This window comes from Manis javanica, chromosome 3, assembly GCF_040802235.1.
Source record: "Manis javanica isolate MJ-LG chromosome 3, MJ_LKY, whole genome shotgun sequence".
In the NCBI taxonomy this organism is placed as follows: domain Eukaryota; kingdom Metazoa; phylum Chordata; class Mammalia; order Pholidota; family Manidae; genus Manis; species Manis javanica.
This window is the reverse complement of record NC_133158.1, coordinates 29,742,372-29,760,119: the sequence shown is the minus strand read 5'-3', so window position 1 is coordinate 29,760,119 and position 17,748 is coordinate 29,742,372. Positions and strand designations below refer to the sequence as shown.

At 36.4% G+C, this 17,748-nt stretch overlaps 1 protein-coding gene across 2 annotated transcripts in view; it reads left to right on the top strand.

Moving 5' to 3' along the window:
- Nucleotides 1–17,748, top strand: part of RAD18 (RAD18 E3 ubiquitin protein ligase) — a 156,367-nt gene that overhangs the window by 14,009 nt on the left and 124,610 nt on the right. For both annotated transcript variants that reach the window (XM_037019390.2, XM_073230968.1), the window contains exons 3-4: nt 13,445–13,506; nt 14,754–14,824. In XM_037019390.2, coding sequence (XP_036875285.2) covers nt 13,445–13,506; nt 14,754–14,824 — 133 coding nt within the window. The remainder of the gene's footprint in view (nt 1–13,444; nt 13,507–14,753; nt 14,825–17,748) is intronic.

Here is a 17,748-nt window from a genome sequence, read left to right as displayed (position 1 = left end):
GTTAGGATATTCTGAATGTCTATCAGATACATTTGATTTATAGTATTCAAGCCCACTGTTTCCCTATTGATCTTCTATCTGGTTGTTCTATTCATTATTGAAAATGAGGCATTGAAATATTATTGTGTTGCTATCTTTTTCTCCCTTCAGTTCTGTTGATGTTTGCTTTACGTATTTGTGCACTCTAATGTTGGGTGTATATATACTTATCATTGTTATATTTTCCTGGTTAATTGGTTCTTCCTGATGAATTGGTTCCTAATTTTATCATTAGATAATGTCTTCCTTTTTCTTTAATGTAGTCTGTTTTTTAAATTAAAGTTTCATTGATATACAATCTTATATTGGTTGCAAATGTACAGCACAGTGGTTCAACAGTTTCCCGTATTATTATATCCTCAAACTCTCTAGTGTGGTTACTATCTATCAATGTAGGAAGATGTTACAGAAACATTGACTGTATTCTCCATGCTGTACTTCTGTCACTGTGATCAACTTCTGTTGTCATTATGAATTGTTCCCATTTATCCCGCTTACTCTCCCCTGCAACCCCTTGGTGTATTACTGTTCCCCTTTATCCATTTATCTACTGATGGGCACTTAGGCTGCTTCCGTATCTTGGCTATTGCAGATAGTTCGGGAATAAACATAGGGGTTCATATGTCTTTTGAAACAGGGATTTTATTTTCTTTGGGTAAATTTCTTTAAGTAGAATTACTGGATCAAATGATATTTCTGTTTTTAGTTTTTTGAGGAACCTCCGTACTGCTTTCCACAATGGTTGCACCAATTTACATTTCCACAATCAGTGTAGGAGGGTTCCCATTTCTCCACATGGGTCTAGTTATTTGTTATTTCTTGTCTTTTGGATAGTGGCCATTCTAACTGGTATGAGGTGAAAATCTCACTGTGGTTTTAATTTGAATTTCCCTGATAATTAGCAATGTGGAACATCTTTTCATGTACCTGTTGGCCATTTGTATTTCTTTGGAGAAGTGTCTGTTCAGGTCCTCTGCCCATTTTTTAATTGGGCTATTTGTTTTTTGGGTGTTGAGGTGTATGAGTTCTTTATATATTTTGGATGTTAACCCATCAGATGAGTTACTTATGAATGTATTCTCCCATACTGTAGGGATGCCTTTTTGTTCTGCTGATGGTGTCCTTTGCTGTACAGAGCTTTTTAGTACAATGTCTCACTTGTTCATTTTTTATTTTGTTTTCCTTGTCTGAGGATATGTGTCCAGGAAAAAAATTGCTCATACTTAAGTTCAAGATATTTTTGCCTATGTTTTCTTCTAACAGTTTTATGGTTTCATGACTTATATTGAGGTCTTTCATCCATTCTGAGTTTACTTTTGTGTGTGGAGTTAGACAATAATCCAGTTTTTACCTCTTATATATTGCTGTCCAGTTTTGCCAACACCAGTTGTTGAAGAGGCTGTCATTTCCCCATTGTATATTCATGGCTCCTTTATCGTACATTAGTTGGACATATATGTGTAGAATTATATCTCTGTTCTGTTCCATTGATCTGTGGGACTGTTCTTATGCCAGTACCAAACTGTTTTGATTAGTGTAGCTTTGTAGTAGAGATTGAAGTTAGGGAGTATAACCCCCAGCTTTGTTTTTTCTCAGGATTGCTTTGGCCATTCGGTATCTTGTGTAGTTTCATATGAATTTTAGACCTATTTCTTCTAGTTCTTTGAAGAATGCTGTTGGTATTTTGATAGGGATTGCATTGAATTTGTAGGTTTTAGGCAAGATGGCCATTTTGACAATATTAATTCTTCTATCCATGAGCATGGGATCGATTTCCATTGTTTGGTGTCTTCTTTAATTTTTCTCATGAGTGTCTTATAGTTTTCAGAGTACAGGTCTTTCACCTCCTTAGTTAGGTTTACTCCTAGGTATTTTATTCTTTTTGATGCAGTTGTAAATGGAATTGTTTTCCTGATTTCTCTTTCTGCTCTTTCATTGTTAGTATATAGGAATGTGACAGATTTCTGTATACTAATTTTGTATTCTGTAGCTTTGCTGAATTTAGTTATTAGTTTTAATAGTTTTTTGGTGGCATCTTTAGGTTTTCTATGTATAATATCATGTCATCTGCAAACAGTGACAGTTTAACTTCTTCCTTACCAATTTGGATGCCTTTTATCTCTGTTTTGTCTGATTGCCATGGCTTGTACCTCCAGTACTATGTTGAATAAAAGTGGTGAGAGTGGACTTCCTTGTATTGTTCCCAGTCTTAGAGAAAAAGTTTTCAGCTTTTTGCTATTAAAAGTATGTTGGCTGTGGATTTGCCTGATATGGCTTTTATTATGTTGAGGTGTATATCCTCTAAACCTATTTTGTTGAGCTTTTTTATCACGAATGGATGTTGAATTTTGTCAAATGCTTTTTCAGCATCTATTGAGATGACCATGTGTTTCTTTATCCTTTTTGTTAATGTGTATGATATTGTTGGATTACCAGTATTGTACCATGCTTGCATCCTGGAATAAATCCTACTTGATCATGATGGATGACCTTTTTGATGTATTTTTGAATTTGGTTTGCTGATATTTTGCTAGGATTTTGGCATCTATGTTCATCAGAAATATTGGTCTGTATTTTCTTTTTTTTTTGTGGTGTCTTTGTTGGTTTTGGTACTAGGATGATGCTGGCCTCATAGAATGAGTTTGGAAGTATTCCTTCGTCTTCTACTTTTCAGAATACTTTAAGGAGGATGGGTATTAGCTTTTCTTTAAATGTTTGGTAGATTTCAGCTGTAAAGACATCTGGACCTGGGTTTTTGTTTTTGGGGATTTTTTGATTACCAGTTCAATTTCATTGCTGGTAACTGGTCTATTCAGATTTTCTGTTTCTTCCTGGGTTAGTCTTGGAAGGTTGTATTTTTCTAGGAAGTTGTCCATTTCTTCTGGGTTGTCCAATTTGTTGGCATATAATTTTTCATAGTATTCTCTAATAATTCTTTGTATTTCTGTGGTATCTGCTGTGGTTATTCCTTCTTTGTTTCTGATTTTGTTTATGTGTGTGCTCTTTTTCTTGATAAGTCTGGCTAGGGATTTATCTATTTTATTTTCTCAATGAACCAGCTCTTGGTTTCACTGATTTTTTTCTATTGTTTTATTCATCTCTATTTTATTTACTTCTGCTGTGATCTTAATTATGTTCTTCCTTCTACTAACTTTGAGCTTCATTTGTTCTTTTTCTAGTTTCTTTAATTGTGAGTTTAACTGTTTATTCGGGATTGTTCTTGTTTCTTGAGGTAAACTGATATTGCTATGTACTTTCCTCTTAGAACTGCCTTCACTGTGTCCCACAGATTTTGGATTGTTGAGTTTTTGTTTTCATTTGTCTCCATGTATTGCTTGATTTCTATTTTGTTTATTGATCCATTGATTATTTAGAACTATTTTCTAAATACAGAAACAGATTTCCATGTGTTTGTAGGCCTTTTTGTTTTTTGTGTGTGTAATTTATTTCTAGTTTCAAACCATTGTTATCTAGCTTGATACAATTTCAATCTTTTTTAATTAATTGAAAGTTAGTTATTGGTGGCCTAGTATGTGATCTATTCTGGAAATTATTTCATGTACACTTGAGAAAAATGTGTATCCTGCTGCTTTTGGGTGGAACATTCTGTATATATCTGTTAAGTCCATCTGATCTAATGTATTGTTCAGTGCCTCTGTTTCCATATTTATTTTCTGTCTGGTGATCTGTTTATTGATGTGAGTGGTGTGTTAACATCTCCTAAAATGAGTATGTTGCAATCTATTTCTGCCTTTAATTCTGTTAGTATTTGTTTTACATATTTAGGTACTTCTATGTTGAGTGTGTAGATATTTATAATGGTTATATCCTCTTGTTTGATTGATCCCTTTATCGTTATGTAATGTCCTTCTTTGTCTCCTGACTTCTTTGTTTTGAAGCCTATTTTGTCTGATATAAGTACTGCTAATCCTGCTTTTTTCTCCCTGTTATTTACATGAAATATCTTTTTACATACCTTCACTTTTAGTCTGTGTATGTCTTTGGGTCTGAAATGAGTCTCTTATAGGCAGCATATAGATGGGTCTTCTTTCTTTATCCATTCTGCCACTCCATGTCTTTTGATTGGTGCATTCAGTTCATTTACATTTAAGGCGATTGACAGATACGTACTTATATTGCTGTTTTATTGTTTTCTGGCTGTTTTTGTAGCTCTTCTCTGTTCCTTTCTTCCTCTCTTATACTCTTGTTATTTGATGGTTTTCTTAATTGTTGTGATTGGATTTCTCTTTTTTTATTTTAATTTTTGGGTATCTGTTGTAGGCTTTAGTTTTGTGGTTACCAAACTTTCAAGTATAGCTTCCTTACTATATAACAGTCTATCTTAAATTGCTGATTACTCTATTTCAAACACAATCTAAAGACACTTTGTTTTCCTTCTTCCTCCTCTTTGGCCATTAGATGTCACAATCTGCACTTTTTGTGTATCCCTTGCATGATTTTGTGTATAGTTTATTTGCTTCTTTTGTTGTTTTAATTTTGTACTCACTTGGTAATTAATTGGTCTACTACTTTTACTGTAGGTTTATTTTCACAGTGAAAGCTATGTAGTCTTAGGAACATTTCTATCTACAGCAGTCCCTTTAACATATCCTGTAAGGATTTCTTAGTAGTGGTGAATTCCTTCAACTTTTACCTGGAAATTGTTTAATCCCTGCTTCAAATTTAAATGGTTGGTAATCTTGCTGCACAGAGGATTCTTGATTGGAGGGCCTTCTGTTTCATTACATCAAATATATCATGCTACTCCCTTTTGGCCTGTCAAATTTTTCTGCTGAGATGTCTGTTGATAGCCTGATGGGGTTTCCCTTATAAGTAATATTTTTCTCTCTCTGGGTGCTTTCCATATTGTCTCCTTATCCTTGATCTTTGTCATTTTAGTTATTACATGTCTTTGTGTTGTCTTCCTGGGGTTCCTTTTGTTAGGGGATCTCTGTGCTTCCATGACCTGTGTGTCTATTTACTTCTCCAGATTGGGGAAATGTTCAACAATTATTTTCTGAAAGAGACTTTCTATCCCTTTGTCTCCCTCTTCTCCTTCTGGTATCCCTACTATGCTAATATTATTTCTTTTCGATTGGTCACACAGCTCTCTTATTACTCTTTTATTCTTAGAGATCCCTTTTTCTCTCTGTTCCTCAGCATAGTTGTGTTCTTTAATTTTCATCTAATTCACTGTCTCTTCTATTTGCAGTAATCTACTCTTAAATCTCTCCATTGTATGTTTCATCTTAGACACTGTATTCTTTAGCTCTGAGTGGCTCTTTTTCAGGTCTTCTATCTCTTTGTTAAAGTCCTTCCTGCAATCTTAAATATTTTTCTGTAAATCTGAGCATGTTTGTGACTTTTACTTTGAAATCTTTATCAAGAAGATTGATCTTCAATTCATTTAGTCCTCTTTTTGGTGTCTTGTCCTGTAGTTTTGTTTGGAACATATTCCTGTGCCTCCTCATTTTGTCAGGGTTTCTGTGTTTCTTCCTTTGTATTATATTGCTCTGCTATGCTTCCTGGCCTATAGAGTAATAGCTTTATGAAGGAGGTGTCCTGTGGTTACCTGAAGCTCAAGACTCTTTACTCTCTTGTCTGGTTTTACTTTGCTGGAGCCCCAGCTGTTGGCATGCAGTGGCTGGGGCCATGTTTCTATCCATCTGCTGGCAGTGGTCTGAGTCTGCAGCCCTGGCAGTTTGCTTCAGCTACCTTTGTGTTCAGAGCATAAGTCCCTGCTAGGTTTGCTGTGGGTGGGGCCACCCTCTGCCTGCCCTGTAGCAATGGTGGGGCTGGAGGGTTAATGGCTTGGGCATGGCTGTTGTGCGGCTCTCTGGGGCAGGGCTAGACATGCAGTACCTGGCTTGGACACCCATAGCACCCGGCTTGGACACCTGCAGGGAGGAATTAGCCCTCAGGGCTGCCTTTTGCAGGCACTTCTGCTGCAGGCACCTCCCTGGTCGGGCTGAAATGGAGCTGAGAAAGCTGGGAGAGTCTCCCTCTGCCTGCTAGGTAGTAAAGTTTGATGCTGCCGCTAGGCTGAGTGGGTTAGCTCACCAGCAGGGCCCACAGGGAGGTGGCTTCGGCTATGTTGCTGGCCAGGGGTTGGGTTGTTGGGGCTCCCGACAGTTCCCGACCTTTTTGGGCTGAGGGAGGGCTGGGGAAGTATCCTCCACTTGCCCTTTCTTCTGAGGAGAGAGCTCTCTCCCACCCTCACCCCTCTTGCACCCCTCCCATTGCTGGCATGACTTTCAAAGTGCCACCTCTGCTTTTGTCTTAGGGGGACTGGTGGAACTTTCTTGTTCTCCACAAGTGGCTGGAGTCTCGGCCTCCCAGAGTGTTCCACCTGTCCCTGGTGTCCAGCCCCGCTAATCACCAGAACCCAGTATAATGTGGGCTAGTGCTTCTGGAGCAGATCTCCAGGGCCAGGTGTTCAGTGATTCTGGGCTGCTGTCCCTCCCTGCTCTATTCCTCTTTCTCCCAGCTGTAGGCTGGGGTTGGGGAGGGGCTTGGGTCCCGCTCCATCGCAGCTCTGCCACTGTACTGTTTTCTGTGAGGGCTTCTCTTCTTCCCCAGGTGTAGGTAGTCTGTTCTGCAGTCTTCAGCTTGTTTTCAGCTTTAGTAGTATTTGCTGTATGTTTTTCTTTTACAAGTTTTTGGGAGGAGGTTTCTGCCTTGCCTTCCTACTCCTCTTTTTCTCCACCTCCCTCAACTTAAAGCCTATTTTGTGTGATATAATTGTGGCCACCCCTGCTCTCTTGGTTACCATTTGCATGGAATGTCTTTTTCCATCCCTTAGCTTTCAGTTTCTGTGTGTCCTTAAATCTGAATCCTCTTGTTGACAGCATGTATTTGGATCTTGTTCTTTTTCATCTATTTAGCCACTTTATGTCTTTTTACTTGGGAGTTTGATCCATTTACATTTGAATTAATTAGTAATAGGAAGAACTTAACTGCTGTCATTTTGTTAATTGTTTTCTGTGTGTCCTGTAGCTTTTGGTTCCTTTCTGGCTGTCTTCCTTTGTCTATTGTTGATTTTTTAAAATAATGATATGCTTTTATTCCTTTCCCGTTTGCTTTTGCATGTCCTCTATAACTGTTTTCTTTGTGGTTTCCATGGGGCTTCTGTAACACATATTTGTAGGAAAGTATTTTAATCTGATAACAACTTAACTTACAGTTGCAAACAAAAATTCTACTCTTTAATTTCTTCCCACACACTTATATTGATGCCACAAAATATCTTTTATAGTGTGTACGAATAACTTATTTTTTATAGATTTTTAATAGTTTTAAATTTTGTGCTGGAGTTAAAAGTGAGTTATCTGCCACCATTACAGTATTATAGTATCCTGTATTTTCCTACATATTTACTTTTGCCAGTTAGCTTTATACCTTTGTGTAGCAGCTTTCTTACTGCTATCTAGTGTCCTTTTGTTTCTACTTTATGGCTTCCTTTAGCATTCATGTAAGGCAGGTCTAGTGGTAAAGAACTTCCTCCAGCTTTTGTTTATATGGGAAAGTCTTTATTTCTCTTTCATTTTTGAAGGACAGTTTTGCTGAATATAGTATTTTTGGTTGGCAGTTTTTCGTTTCTTTTTAAATTCAGCATTTTGAATATATCATCTAGCTTTCTCTGGCAGAGAGATTTTGCTGAGAAATCCACTGGTAGTGTAATGTGAGCTCCCCTGTATGTGTTGAGTTGCTTTTCTCTTGCTGCTTTCAAATTTCTTCAGTTGTCTTCCACTATTGACAGTTTGGTTACATATGGGTTGGCAAGGTCTTTGGGTTCTTTATTTTTGGGGTCTGTTGTACTTGTTGAATCTGGATACCCATTTCTTTTCCCAGATTTGGGAGGTTTTCAGACTTTATTTCTTCAAACAAGCTTTCTGCCTGTTTCTCTCTTCTTTTTTTGTTTTGGACTCCTGTAATGCATTTATTGGTCCCTTTTATGGTGTCCTATAAGTTTCTGAGGCTTTCCTGTTCTTCTTTCTTTTCCTCTTTTTACTCTAAATAATTTCAAAAGACTTGTCTATAGTTCATTGATTCTTTCTTCTGCTGATCAAGTCTGTTGCCTAACTCTTCTAGTGAATTTTTGAATTTACTTATTCTTCAGCTCTAAAATTTCTGTTTGGTTCTTTTTTATGTTTTCTCTTTGATATTCTCAATTTGTTTATTGCTTTACTTAGCTTGTTGAGCATCTTTATACAGTTATTTTGAATTTTTCTCAGGTAATTAGTAAACCTTTGTTTCTTTAAGATTGGTTCCTGTAAATTTATTTTATTCCTTTGGTTTGGCTGTTTCCCTGTTTCTTTGCATGCCTCATTACTCTGTGTTGGGATACTTGCATTTGAAAAAACAGTCACCTCTCAGACTTTACAGCTTGGCTTCACACAGGGAGAGATCTTCACCAATCAATCCAGCTAGAGATTCTGGGGACCTCTTAAATCTTTTATGTAGATGTGTCTTTGAACTTGTGAGTGTAAATTCTCAATTAGAGATGTTTTGCTAGTTTCTTTCATTAGTTCATAATTTCTTGCTTGCCTTGAATCTGTGGTACTATAACGCTTCTGCAACTGCAGTAAACCACCCAGCTCTTTTTCATTCCTAGTGGTCCCCAGGCATCTAGAGTATACCACATCCCATTTGTACCCTAAGTCAGGCAGGATAGAAGCCAGTCCCTCAGGCAGCCCCTTAAAAAGCCAATATATTGGATATTCTCTTCTCTCTTCTTTTTCCCTCACAAAAGAGAAGCCACTGAGCTATATATTAGCCTCTGTCTGCTTTGGTTTTTAAAGCTAGCAGCTGGCTGTATCCTGTTTGAGATTAGAAGTGCCTCCTTCTCAAAGGCTTGGATTTTTCTCTGAAGCTATTCCTTGTGTTATTGTTTTATTCTACCCTCTCCCACTGCCCACATAGCTCATAGTTGGGTTTTTGGATGGAAGAACAGTTGATATAAATAATCACCCAGAAATATATGGTTCAAAGCTCTTCAGCTGTACTACATTGAATGGAATGTCTTGGTTGCTCACTAGAGAATAAATTATGCTGGTGTGCAGTTCACCAGTATAGATACATTTGGTAATACACTAAAATTAAGCCAGGACCTTGTGCTAGTGTCTGGTTCTCCATATTTCAAAACAAAACACATACAAGATTATAAAGAAGAGAGAGCAGTAGACTTATAGATACTCTGGCACTTGTTATCCTATTAATTAAATAATATTTATTTGTATTATATAGATATGTATTAATGTACTTTATAAACAAATTATAAGTATTTTAAATAATTAATTAGAAGTATGTTAAGAGAATAGACTCTCATACTTGCTTTTGCCAGCTGTTAGCTCTGTGATGTTTGGGCAAGTTCGCTAAGCCCTTGTTGCCTTTTCCTTCATGTAAAATGGGACCAATATTAAAACTAACTTCAGGGTTGCTGTAAAGATCAAGAGTTAATACATGTAACATGCTTAAAACAGTACACAATAAGTGCACAGCTATGTTGAACTACATGAAATTGCTAATATTTGTCCTTTTAGACATACCAAATATGACAATTTTATTTAACCTAATAGCAAAATCAAAAAACATTGTTCAGTCAGAACCACATATTATGGATGTGATTTACTGACCAAACTCTATTGAACTGGTGTGACTAGAGTTAGGGCTAGGGAAACTAAATTAAAACCCACAAAAATCTACCCAGGTGACTCAGATGAGCAGCCAGATTTTGGAATTCTTGATTGCAGTATTGTTCAGGAAACTTTTTATACTGTGAAGAGAAAACATTGATGGTCAAGAGCATGAATCTGGAGAGGAATTTTAGCTCATAATGAGTCATACCTTATGTTTCACCCATATCTAATTTAGGTGCTATTTAGATGAGACATTGACTTTGGTTTTGATACTGGAATGAATTAAGATACTTTGGGGGCTGGTGGGGTAGGATGAATATATTTTGCACATGAGAAGATCATGGATTTGTAGAGGCAAGGGGTAGAATGTCATAGACTGAATTGTGTTCCCTCAAATTCCTAAGACCCAATACCCAATGTGAGGCACTTGGAGATGGGGCCTTTGGAGATAATTTGGTTTAGATAAGGTCATTATGGGCCTTGCATTATGGGATAAGCACCCTTATAAGAAAAGACAGTTTGTTCTCTTTCTCCCTGTCCTGTGAGGGCACAGGGAGTAGGCAGCCATCTACAAGCCAAGAAGGGAACCCTCACCACAAACCTACCATACTGCCACCTTGATCTTGAATTTCTAGTTTCCGGAACTGTGGAAGATAAATGTGTTGTTTAAGCAGCCAGTCTTTGGTATTTTGTTATGGCAGCCTGAGCTAAGTAAAATACCTAATTACTCCCTCCTGTTTTTGTATCATTGCTGTCATTCACTTAACTTATACATAAGCATGTATGTATGTATAAGCATAGTCTAATACTTTTCTGCCAGTATTATTTTGAACAAACTATTACCTGTTAGATCACTGAGAATAAAAAGTTTTTATTTTACCTGTACTTAATTCTTGTTCAGTGGTCTTTTTTTATGTAGATTCCTGACTTATATAATTTTCCCTCTTTCTGAAGTATTTCTTTTTACATTTCTTGTGCTGCACGTCTGCAGGGAGCACATTCCCTCAGTTTTTATTTGCCTGAGAAAGTCTTCAGTTCTTTACCATTTTATTTATTCATTTATTTATTCATTCATTCATTCATTCATTTTTTTTTTTGAGAGGGCATCTCTCATTTATTGATCAAATGGTTGTTAACAACAACAAAATTCTGTATAGGGGACTCAATGCACAATCATTAATCAACCCCAAGCCTAATTCTCGTCAGTCTCCAATCTTCTGAAGCATAACGAACAAGTTCTTACATGGTGAACGAATTCTTACATAGTGAGTAAGTTCTTACCTGGTGAACAGTACAAGGGCAGTCATCACAGAACTTTCAGTTTTGATCACGCATTATGAACTATAAACAATCAGGTCAAATATGAATATTCGTTTGATTTTTATACTTGATTTATATGTGGATCGCACATTTCTCCCTTTATTATTATTATTATTATTACTTTTAATAAACTGCTGAAGTGGTAGGTAGATGCAAGATAAAGGTAGAAAACATAGTTTAGTGTTGTAAGAGAGCAAATGTAGATGATCAGGTGTGTGCCTGTAGACTAAGTGTTAATCCAAGCTAGACAAGGGCAATAAAACATCCACGGATGCAGAAGATTTCTCTCAAAACAGGTGGGGTGAGGTTCTAAGCCTCACCTCTGTTGATCCCCAATTTCTCACCTGATGGCCCCCCGGCGACTGTGCCTGTCTTAGGTTGTTCCTCCCTTGAAGAATCTTACCCATCTCTGGCTATCCAGTCATCTTCCGGGGCCATACAGGGAAATGTAGAGTTGGTAAGTGAGAGAGAAGCCATATTGTTTGAAAAGGTTAGCTTTTTACTTCTTTGCAGATTTATGGCTTGTGGCTTCTATGCCCAGCATTTGTCTTGAGATATCTTTACCACTTGGAAGAATTATGATACTTGGTAATTTTCGATATGAGGCACAAATTCTATTTAAGGGTTGTAATTAGGAAGGAAGAAGAAAAGGTATAGAAGTAGCAGACGGAAGAAAACATGGGAAGGTTGATTATTTCTTTGACCTATCTTCTTGTAGAGTAGCTTAAGCATGTATAGGTTTTAAACTACTAATTAAATTGCGCACACACATTAACATAATAGGAATACAGTTACATAACCAAAGCAGACCTATAATTACCAGCCATCTCCAGTGAAACCAAGAAAACCAGTTAGGCACCCTAGGCATTTGTGAAAATTTATCTATGATATGATGGATATTGCCCATTGTCCAACTGAACTTGAACAGTCTGAGAGAAATCAGACAAATTAAAACAACCCATTTCTGGGAACTGTTCACATCCCATATGTTCTTTTAACAGTAGATAGTCTGTAGTTGTAAGATTTTGGAGCGCTACAACTTGCACTTCTCCTAATTCTTGGTTGAGTTCCAACAGTATAGATCCAGTCAAATTTGTTGTTTTACTGTATGCACAGGCCAGCTTAGATATCTCCTTCATTCCCATGGCAAGTCCAGGAACCGGTGGGATGAATGCAGCTACAACTGTAGCAGCGCCTGGATCTTTGTTGAAGTTTTTTATGATCATCTTCTGGAATGACTCTTCCAGAGGATGTTGATGTTGGAAGTTCTTCTTCATATCGTATCTTAATTCGTTTTCTGGGTAGCCAAATTAGGCTTTGATCCTCTGTATAAACACAAACAAACCCTTTGCCCACACTTTGATATGACCTTTATACCATTGTGAAGAACCTATTGGAGATCAGCACACAGGAACTGCTTTTTTTTTTTTTCAAGAGAAAGGAATGTTATCAGAAAAATGTACTTCCATAGCTGATCATCCGACACCCTTTAAAAGATAAAAATTAAGGATATGTAAAGCATGCATTAATCATTGATTTGCAGTTAGTTTTATCCTATCAGGGAGTAATCCCCCCCTTTTTTTTGTTATCATTAATCTACAATTACATGAAGAATATTATGTTCTTTTCTACTTTTGAAAGATAACTTCACAGGATATGTAATTCTAGGTTGGTGGGTTCTTTCCCACCATTGTCTTGCTTGCATGGTTTCTGAGAAGTCAGATTCAGTTTTTTATCTTTGCTCATCTGTAGGTAAGTTGTTTTTTCCTTTCTCTTCTTTCAAGAGTTTTTCTTATTTTTACTTGTCTGCTTAAATCATTAGGACTTACACCGAGTTGTACTGCAGTTTCCTCACTACTTTGTTAGCTCCTTGAGGTCAAGAACCTTCCCTTAGTGCTTGTGGAATGTGGGGTGGTGGAGATCATTTACAGAATTGGGATGTAGAAATCTGTAATTTGATAACTGGGATATATGTTATTTCTTAACCTGTGTATGTCTTATATTGAAACTTATATTTTAGAATATTAGACAGTAGAGACATTTGACCAGTTTATGTAGTATCTATCCCAGGTTTTATATGGGTATTTCCTACACTTAACAGGTGGAGGATAGAGAGTGATATACATTGCTTATGGAGTTTGTGATAGCCATATCATAATAGAGACTCATGGGTATTATTATCTGATATGCTAGTTAACAAACTGTTATCTGCCAAGTGCTATTTCCTCTCCTAAAAATGCTATATAATCACATTTGCAAATGTGCACTTAATTATAAAATGCTGTTTAATCACATTTTCATCTGTGCATACTAAAATTTTGAGATTATAATGATATACCTGCAATGGTGGACATATTCTAGGGATTAAGTTAGATTTTGTTAGAAGTCACATTCACGTTATTAATATGGCTTAACTAATTCACTATGTTGCATTTGTGTTTTTGCAGATTGTTCTCTCTGTATAAGAAAATTTCTGTCCTATAAAACACAATGTCCAACTTGTTGTGTGGTGAGTTTTTCTTTCCTTTTTTTCTCCTTTTTCATTTAAACTTATTGATAGGTCAAATATTTGTGCTTCATGTATATACACAAAAGGCCAAGGGAAGATGTGTAATTATTGAATTAAGCTATGTTAAAGAAATTTTCAGAAAGGACCTGTAAAGTACCTACATGTAGAACTGTGCTTTGTTCAGTTTTTCGTTAAGATTTCCAATAACCTACATGTATTTTAGGCAGTAAAAACTAATTTTAAGGTCAGGATGTAGCACTCTTTAAAACTTAGGATCATTGTTTTAATGGCTCCTCATGTTTTATAATTTCTTACTTTGAGTAGAAATTCTGATGGTAAGATTATTCATTTGCAAAGGATTGGTGTTTAAGTATGTGCAGAAGGCAAAAATTCATGGCCATTGGGGTGAATCCAGCCTAACTGTTCCCTTACCTCTTTCCCAAGTCAGATCTTCAGGAAAAAACACCAGGAAATTTGTTGTTATAGTTTTTGAAGCATTTGAAGTTGTAAAAACAGGGGTAAAAAGGGGAAGTGAACAATACGTAGGAATGATAAAAGGAAAGAAGACAGTAAGGCTAGTAGAAATGACTCTGGGACTAATGAAAGGGTTTGGGTTCTAGTTTGGTGCCTCTGGTAGGTGCTCGGTGTCAGGAAGTCACTGAACTTCTCTGAGCTATTTCCTATTTCCCTGTGGAAGAAACGGTACAATTTGTCTCCCAAGTCTAACCTCTTTACAACCATGGTACATCGTCTTTGTTGGGATGGTATTAAGGAGATGAACTGAGTATCATTCATGCTACATAACTACTGGAGTTATCATTTTCCTTGCATTCCTGAACACCAGTCTTGTTTTTAAACTCTCTTTGATCACCTAATGCCTCTCCTAATGTTCTCTCTTAAAAGAGCATCTCTGCTCTGCTTTTCAGGATAAATTTTTGGGAAAACTAAGTATAGGCATTTTGAAGAAGGATTCTTGCTCATATTAGGTTTTGTCCTAGTACAGAATATATATGACTTTACCAGATGCTTTGGAGAGTTTTTATCAGACTTCCAGTCAGCAGATACTGATTCACCATTTTAAAATTCCCTATTAGTATGAGATAAATGAACTTTATTTGAGGCTTTCCTGGAAGACTTAGTAGGATGGGAAGTCTCAGGAGGGTGGATCACACTTTTTCAACAACAAGATTTTGACAAGTTAATTGTTGTTTTTGACCTTTTTCCCATCTGTTGTTTTCCTTTTCTAGACAGTCACAGAGCCAGACCTGAAAAATAACCGCGTATTAGATGAACTGGTAAAAAGCTTGAATTTTGCACGGTATGATTTAATTTTGTGACTAACTCCTAACTGCTTTTGCCTTTTATATGAGTCCCCTCTCTACTCTGTGTACTTTTAGGGATTAGGGAATGCAGGGTTACATGTTTTGGGTTAAAAGAAGGGAAGCAGCAGCAGTCATTAATCATACATGGGCAATCTAATGGTAATAGGATTTTCTTTCTTTACTTAACAGAAAGTCTCCTGTTATGAAAAATCCTTTAAAATGCAGATTTGAGTGCTTACTTGCTTTTGGCTATTACAGAGATACCCCAGCTTCATCTTTTATTTTTCCTGCCCCAATCCTAGAATCAACCATTTTTCCAGTGAGCCCTGGTTCCTTTTATTGGAGAATTTATTTAGGAATCAGGATCTGGAACTCATTGTTACAGGGATGATTGCTTCTAAGCCCTCTCAGTGGACAATACTGGGTAACATATGCATGCATACATATGTGTACACTAACCCACATAAACACACACATCTGTAATTGTTTCTGTGTCTGTTCTGTATTAATTTATTAATTCTTAATCTGATTTAATCAGCATGGATAAAATGTGCCATGTAAAATATGGAATTGCTGAGTCTTTACAAATCTCAAATACAGCTTTACTTTTTCTTTGTTAAATACATGATTGTGAAAGTGAATTTGGTCACCCAAAGGGACACCAAAAAGGCGTATTTTACCAAAAATATCTTGAATTGTTACAAGTTTTAATCAGGAATTTTTGTTTGGAACATACTGTTTTAGTTAATGGTTAGGTGCCCATATACTTAAGTGTATGACCTCTAAGCTTGTTGGGACATTCTTGGAGGTACATTACATTACTTCTAAAAATGTAAAGATACTTCTTCCAATAGCATTGTACATTTATTTGTTGGTTTGCATCCTAAAAATGATCAGATTTAGTACTCTGAACTTACCTAATTAGACATTCTAGAAACTGGCCTGCTTAGTTGTTTCTCTAAGCAAAGTCATAAAAAGGTGGTGTACTTTCTAAATTAAGAAATTCTGAGGTTCTGTGATGCTCATAATTAGTTATTGCTTTTCTTATTTTAAAGTCCTTCACTAGTTAGGTTTTGAAGTCTCTGAGAAAGGATTGAGTCAAGTCTTTAGAAAGGAATTTATCAGCTCTGTGATTTGCTCTGAAATAGTAAAATATTATCTCTAGGCTTATTTTTCTCCTCATCTGGTACTGAGAGCAAAACAGCCTCCCTGCTAGCATTACAAGGACAGCATCTGTTTGTTGAAGAGATCAGTATCTCTGGGTCCTCAGACCTTTTGGTGCTTACAGGGAGGCCTTGGAGTGATCGCGCTCACCCCATTCCCCACTTCCTCCTAAGAGGAACGTAATTGTTCATTGTAGCTGGTGGGGTGGGAAGCATTCTTTGTAGATCCAGATGGATTTTATCATTTGCTTCTCCCTCTGTTTGCCTTTTTGGAGTTGCCATTCTTCTTAGAATTGCCTTATGGTAAACATTTCTTGAACATTTGTCATATCTAAAGTGCTGTGGTACTTTATAAAGTCAATAGGGATGAATTTCAAACTAATCAATTTCATTACTTCTTCGAAATCTGTTTTAAGATTGATGAGGGAAGAAGTTTAATTGTATGATTAATATGTTAGATTTATATTATTTGTCAATTTCATTTCTTCCTGTCTTTCCCATCTATCATTGCCATTTTATGATATTGTGATTTTTAAAAACTTTATATTCTAAACTGAATAATAAAGGGGTATTGGAAATAATCCCAGGGGTTTTCAGACAAGGCTGACATGCAGATCTTACATTTTCTTCTGACATTAGCCTTTTATTTTCAAAGAACAAGTATTTTTTTCTCATACAGTTTTATTTAAAATAATGTTCTTAAAGAAACTGTTGTGTTGAACATAACTTAGACTGGTTTTGTTAAATAGAACGTCATTCTTTATCAGAGTAAGAAAATACTATTTCTGTATTTTGTTCACAACAGCCAGTCAACATTTACATCGTTATTTTTACAAATTAAGAGTGTAGATCATCATTTACTACTTAGGTTTATCCACCATCGAGTTATAAATTTTTCTCCACATACTCACTCCAAGCTTGAGAAGTTAAACATTTTAGATGATAATTGTTATAAATAATTCCCCAGCATCTCACAAGAGTATGGAGAATATGCTTTCACATTTTCTTCTGGTATAGTTCAAAGCGTACTGGCTTTGGATTCAGGTGGAACTAGGTTCCAGTCCTGGCCCTACTAGTTGTGCTATGAGTATAATCAAGATAATTAAAACTCTTTGGCTGTGTTCCATATCTGAAACCGTAATCATATCATTGATACTTTGAGGGGTTCTTGTAAGGATTAGAAATGAAGAGTAATAGTGAAAGACACCCAGCATAGTACCTGGAAAATAGGAAGGTAAAAAAGATTCCTATCATTATTACTGTTTATATTTTCCCTGTGTTTATACTGTGTTTTCTTACTATATGTTGGTGCTCTAAGGTACTAACAAGGATTTATGCTTTGCAGAGCCTCTACCTGTTGAACCAAATGTTCCTAGACTGCCATTTGCGTGTCTCAGTCAGAACAGGCATTTGAGGGACTTCTAGTTACTGAAGTCCATGGACTTGACTGCATGGATTTTATGATTTCTGTGCATAAAATTGCAATATTTACAGACCCTCCCCCCTTGACTGATTTCCGTTTCAAAGGTTTATTTCCTGGGCTGGGAATGTGCTTTTTCCCCCCAGAGTTATACCACCCATATCTACCCAAAGACCTATTCTGACTCTTGGTTCTTAGCTGCCTTCTGAAGAGGTAAGGTTATTGTATAATTAAGAAATGGGCAAGATTTTCCTATGCTTCACTGAGTCACAGTTACTCTGAAAGTCTTTTAATTCATGTAAAAAATATTTGAGTGTCTGTGATAAATGCTGTTAGG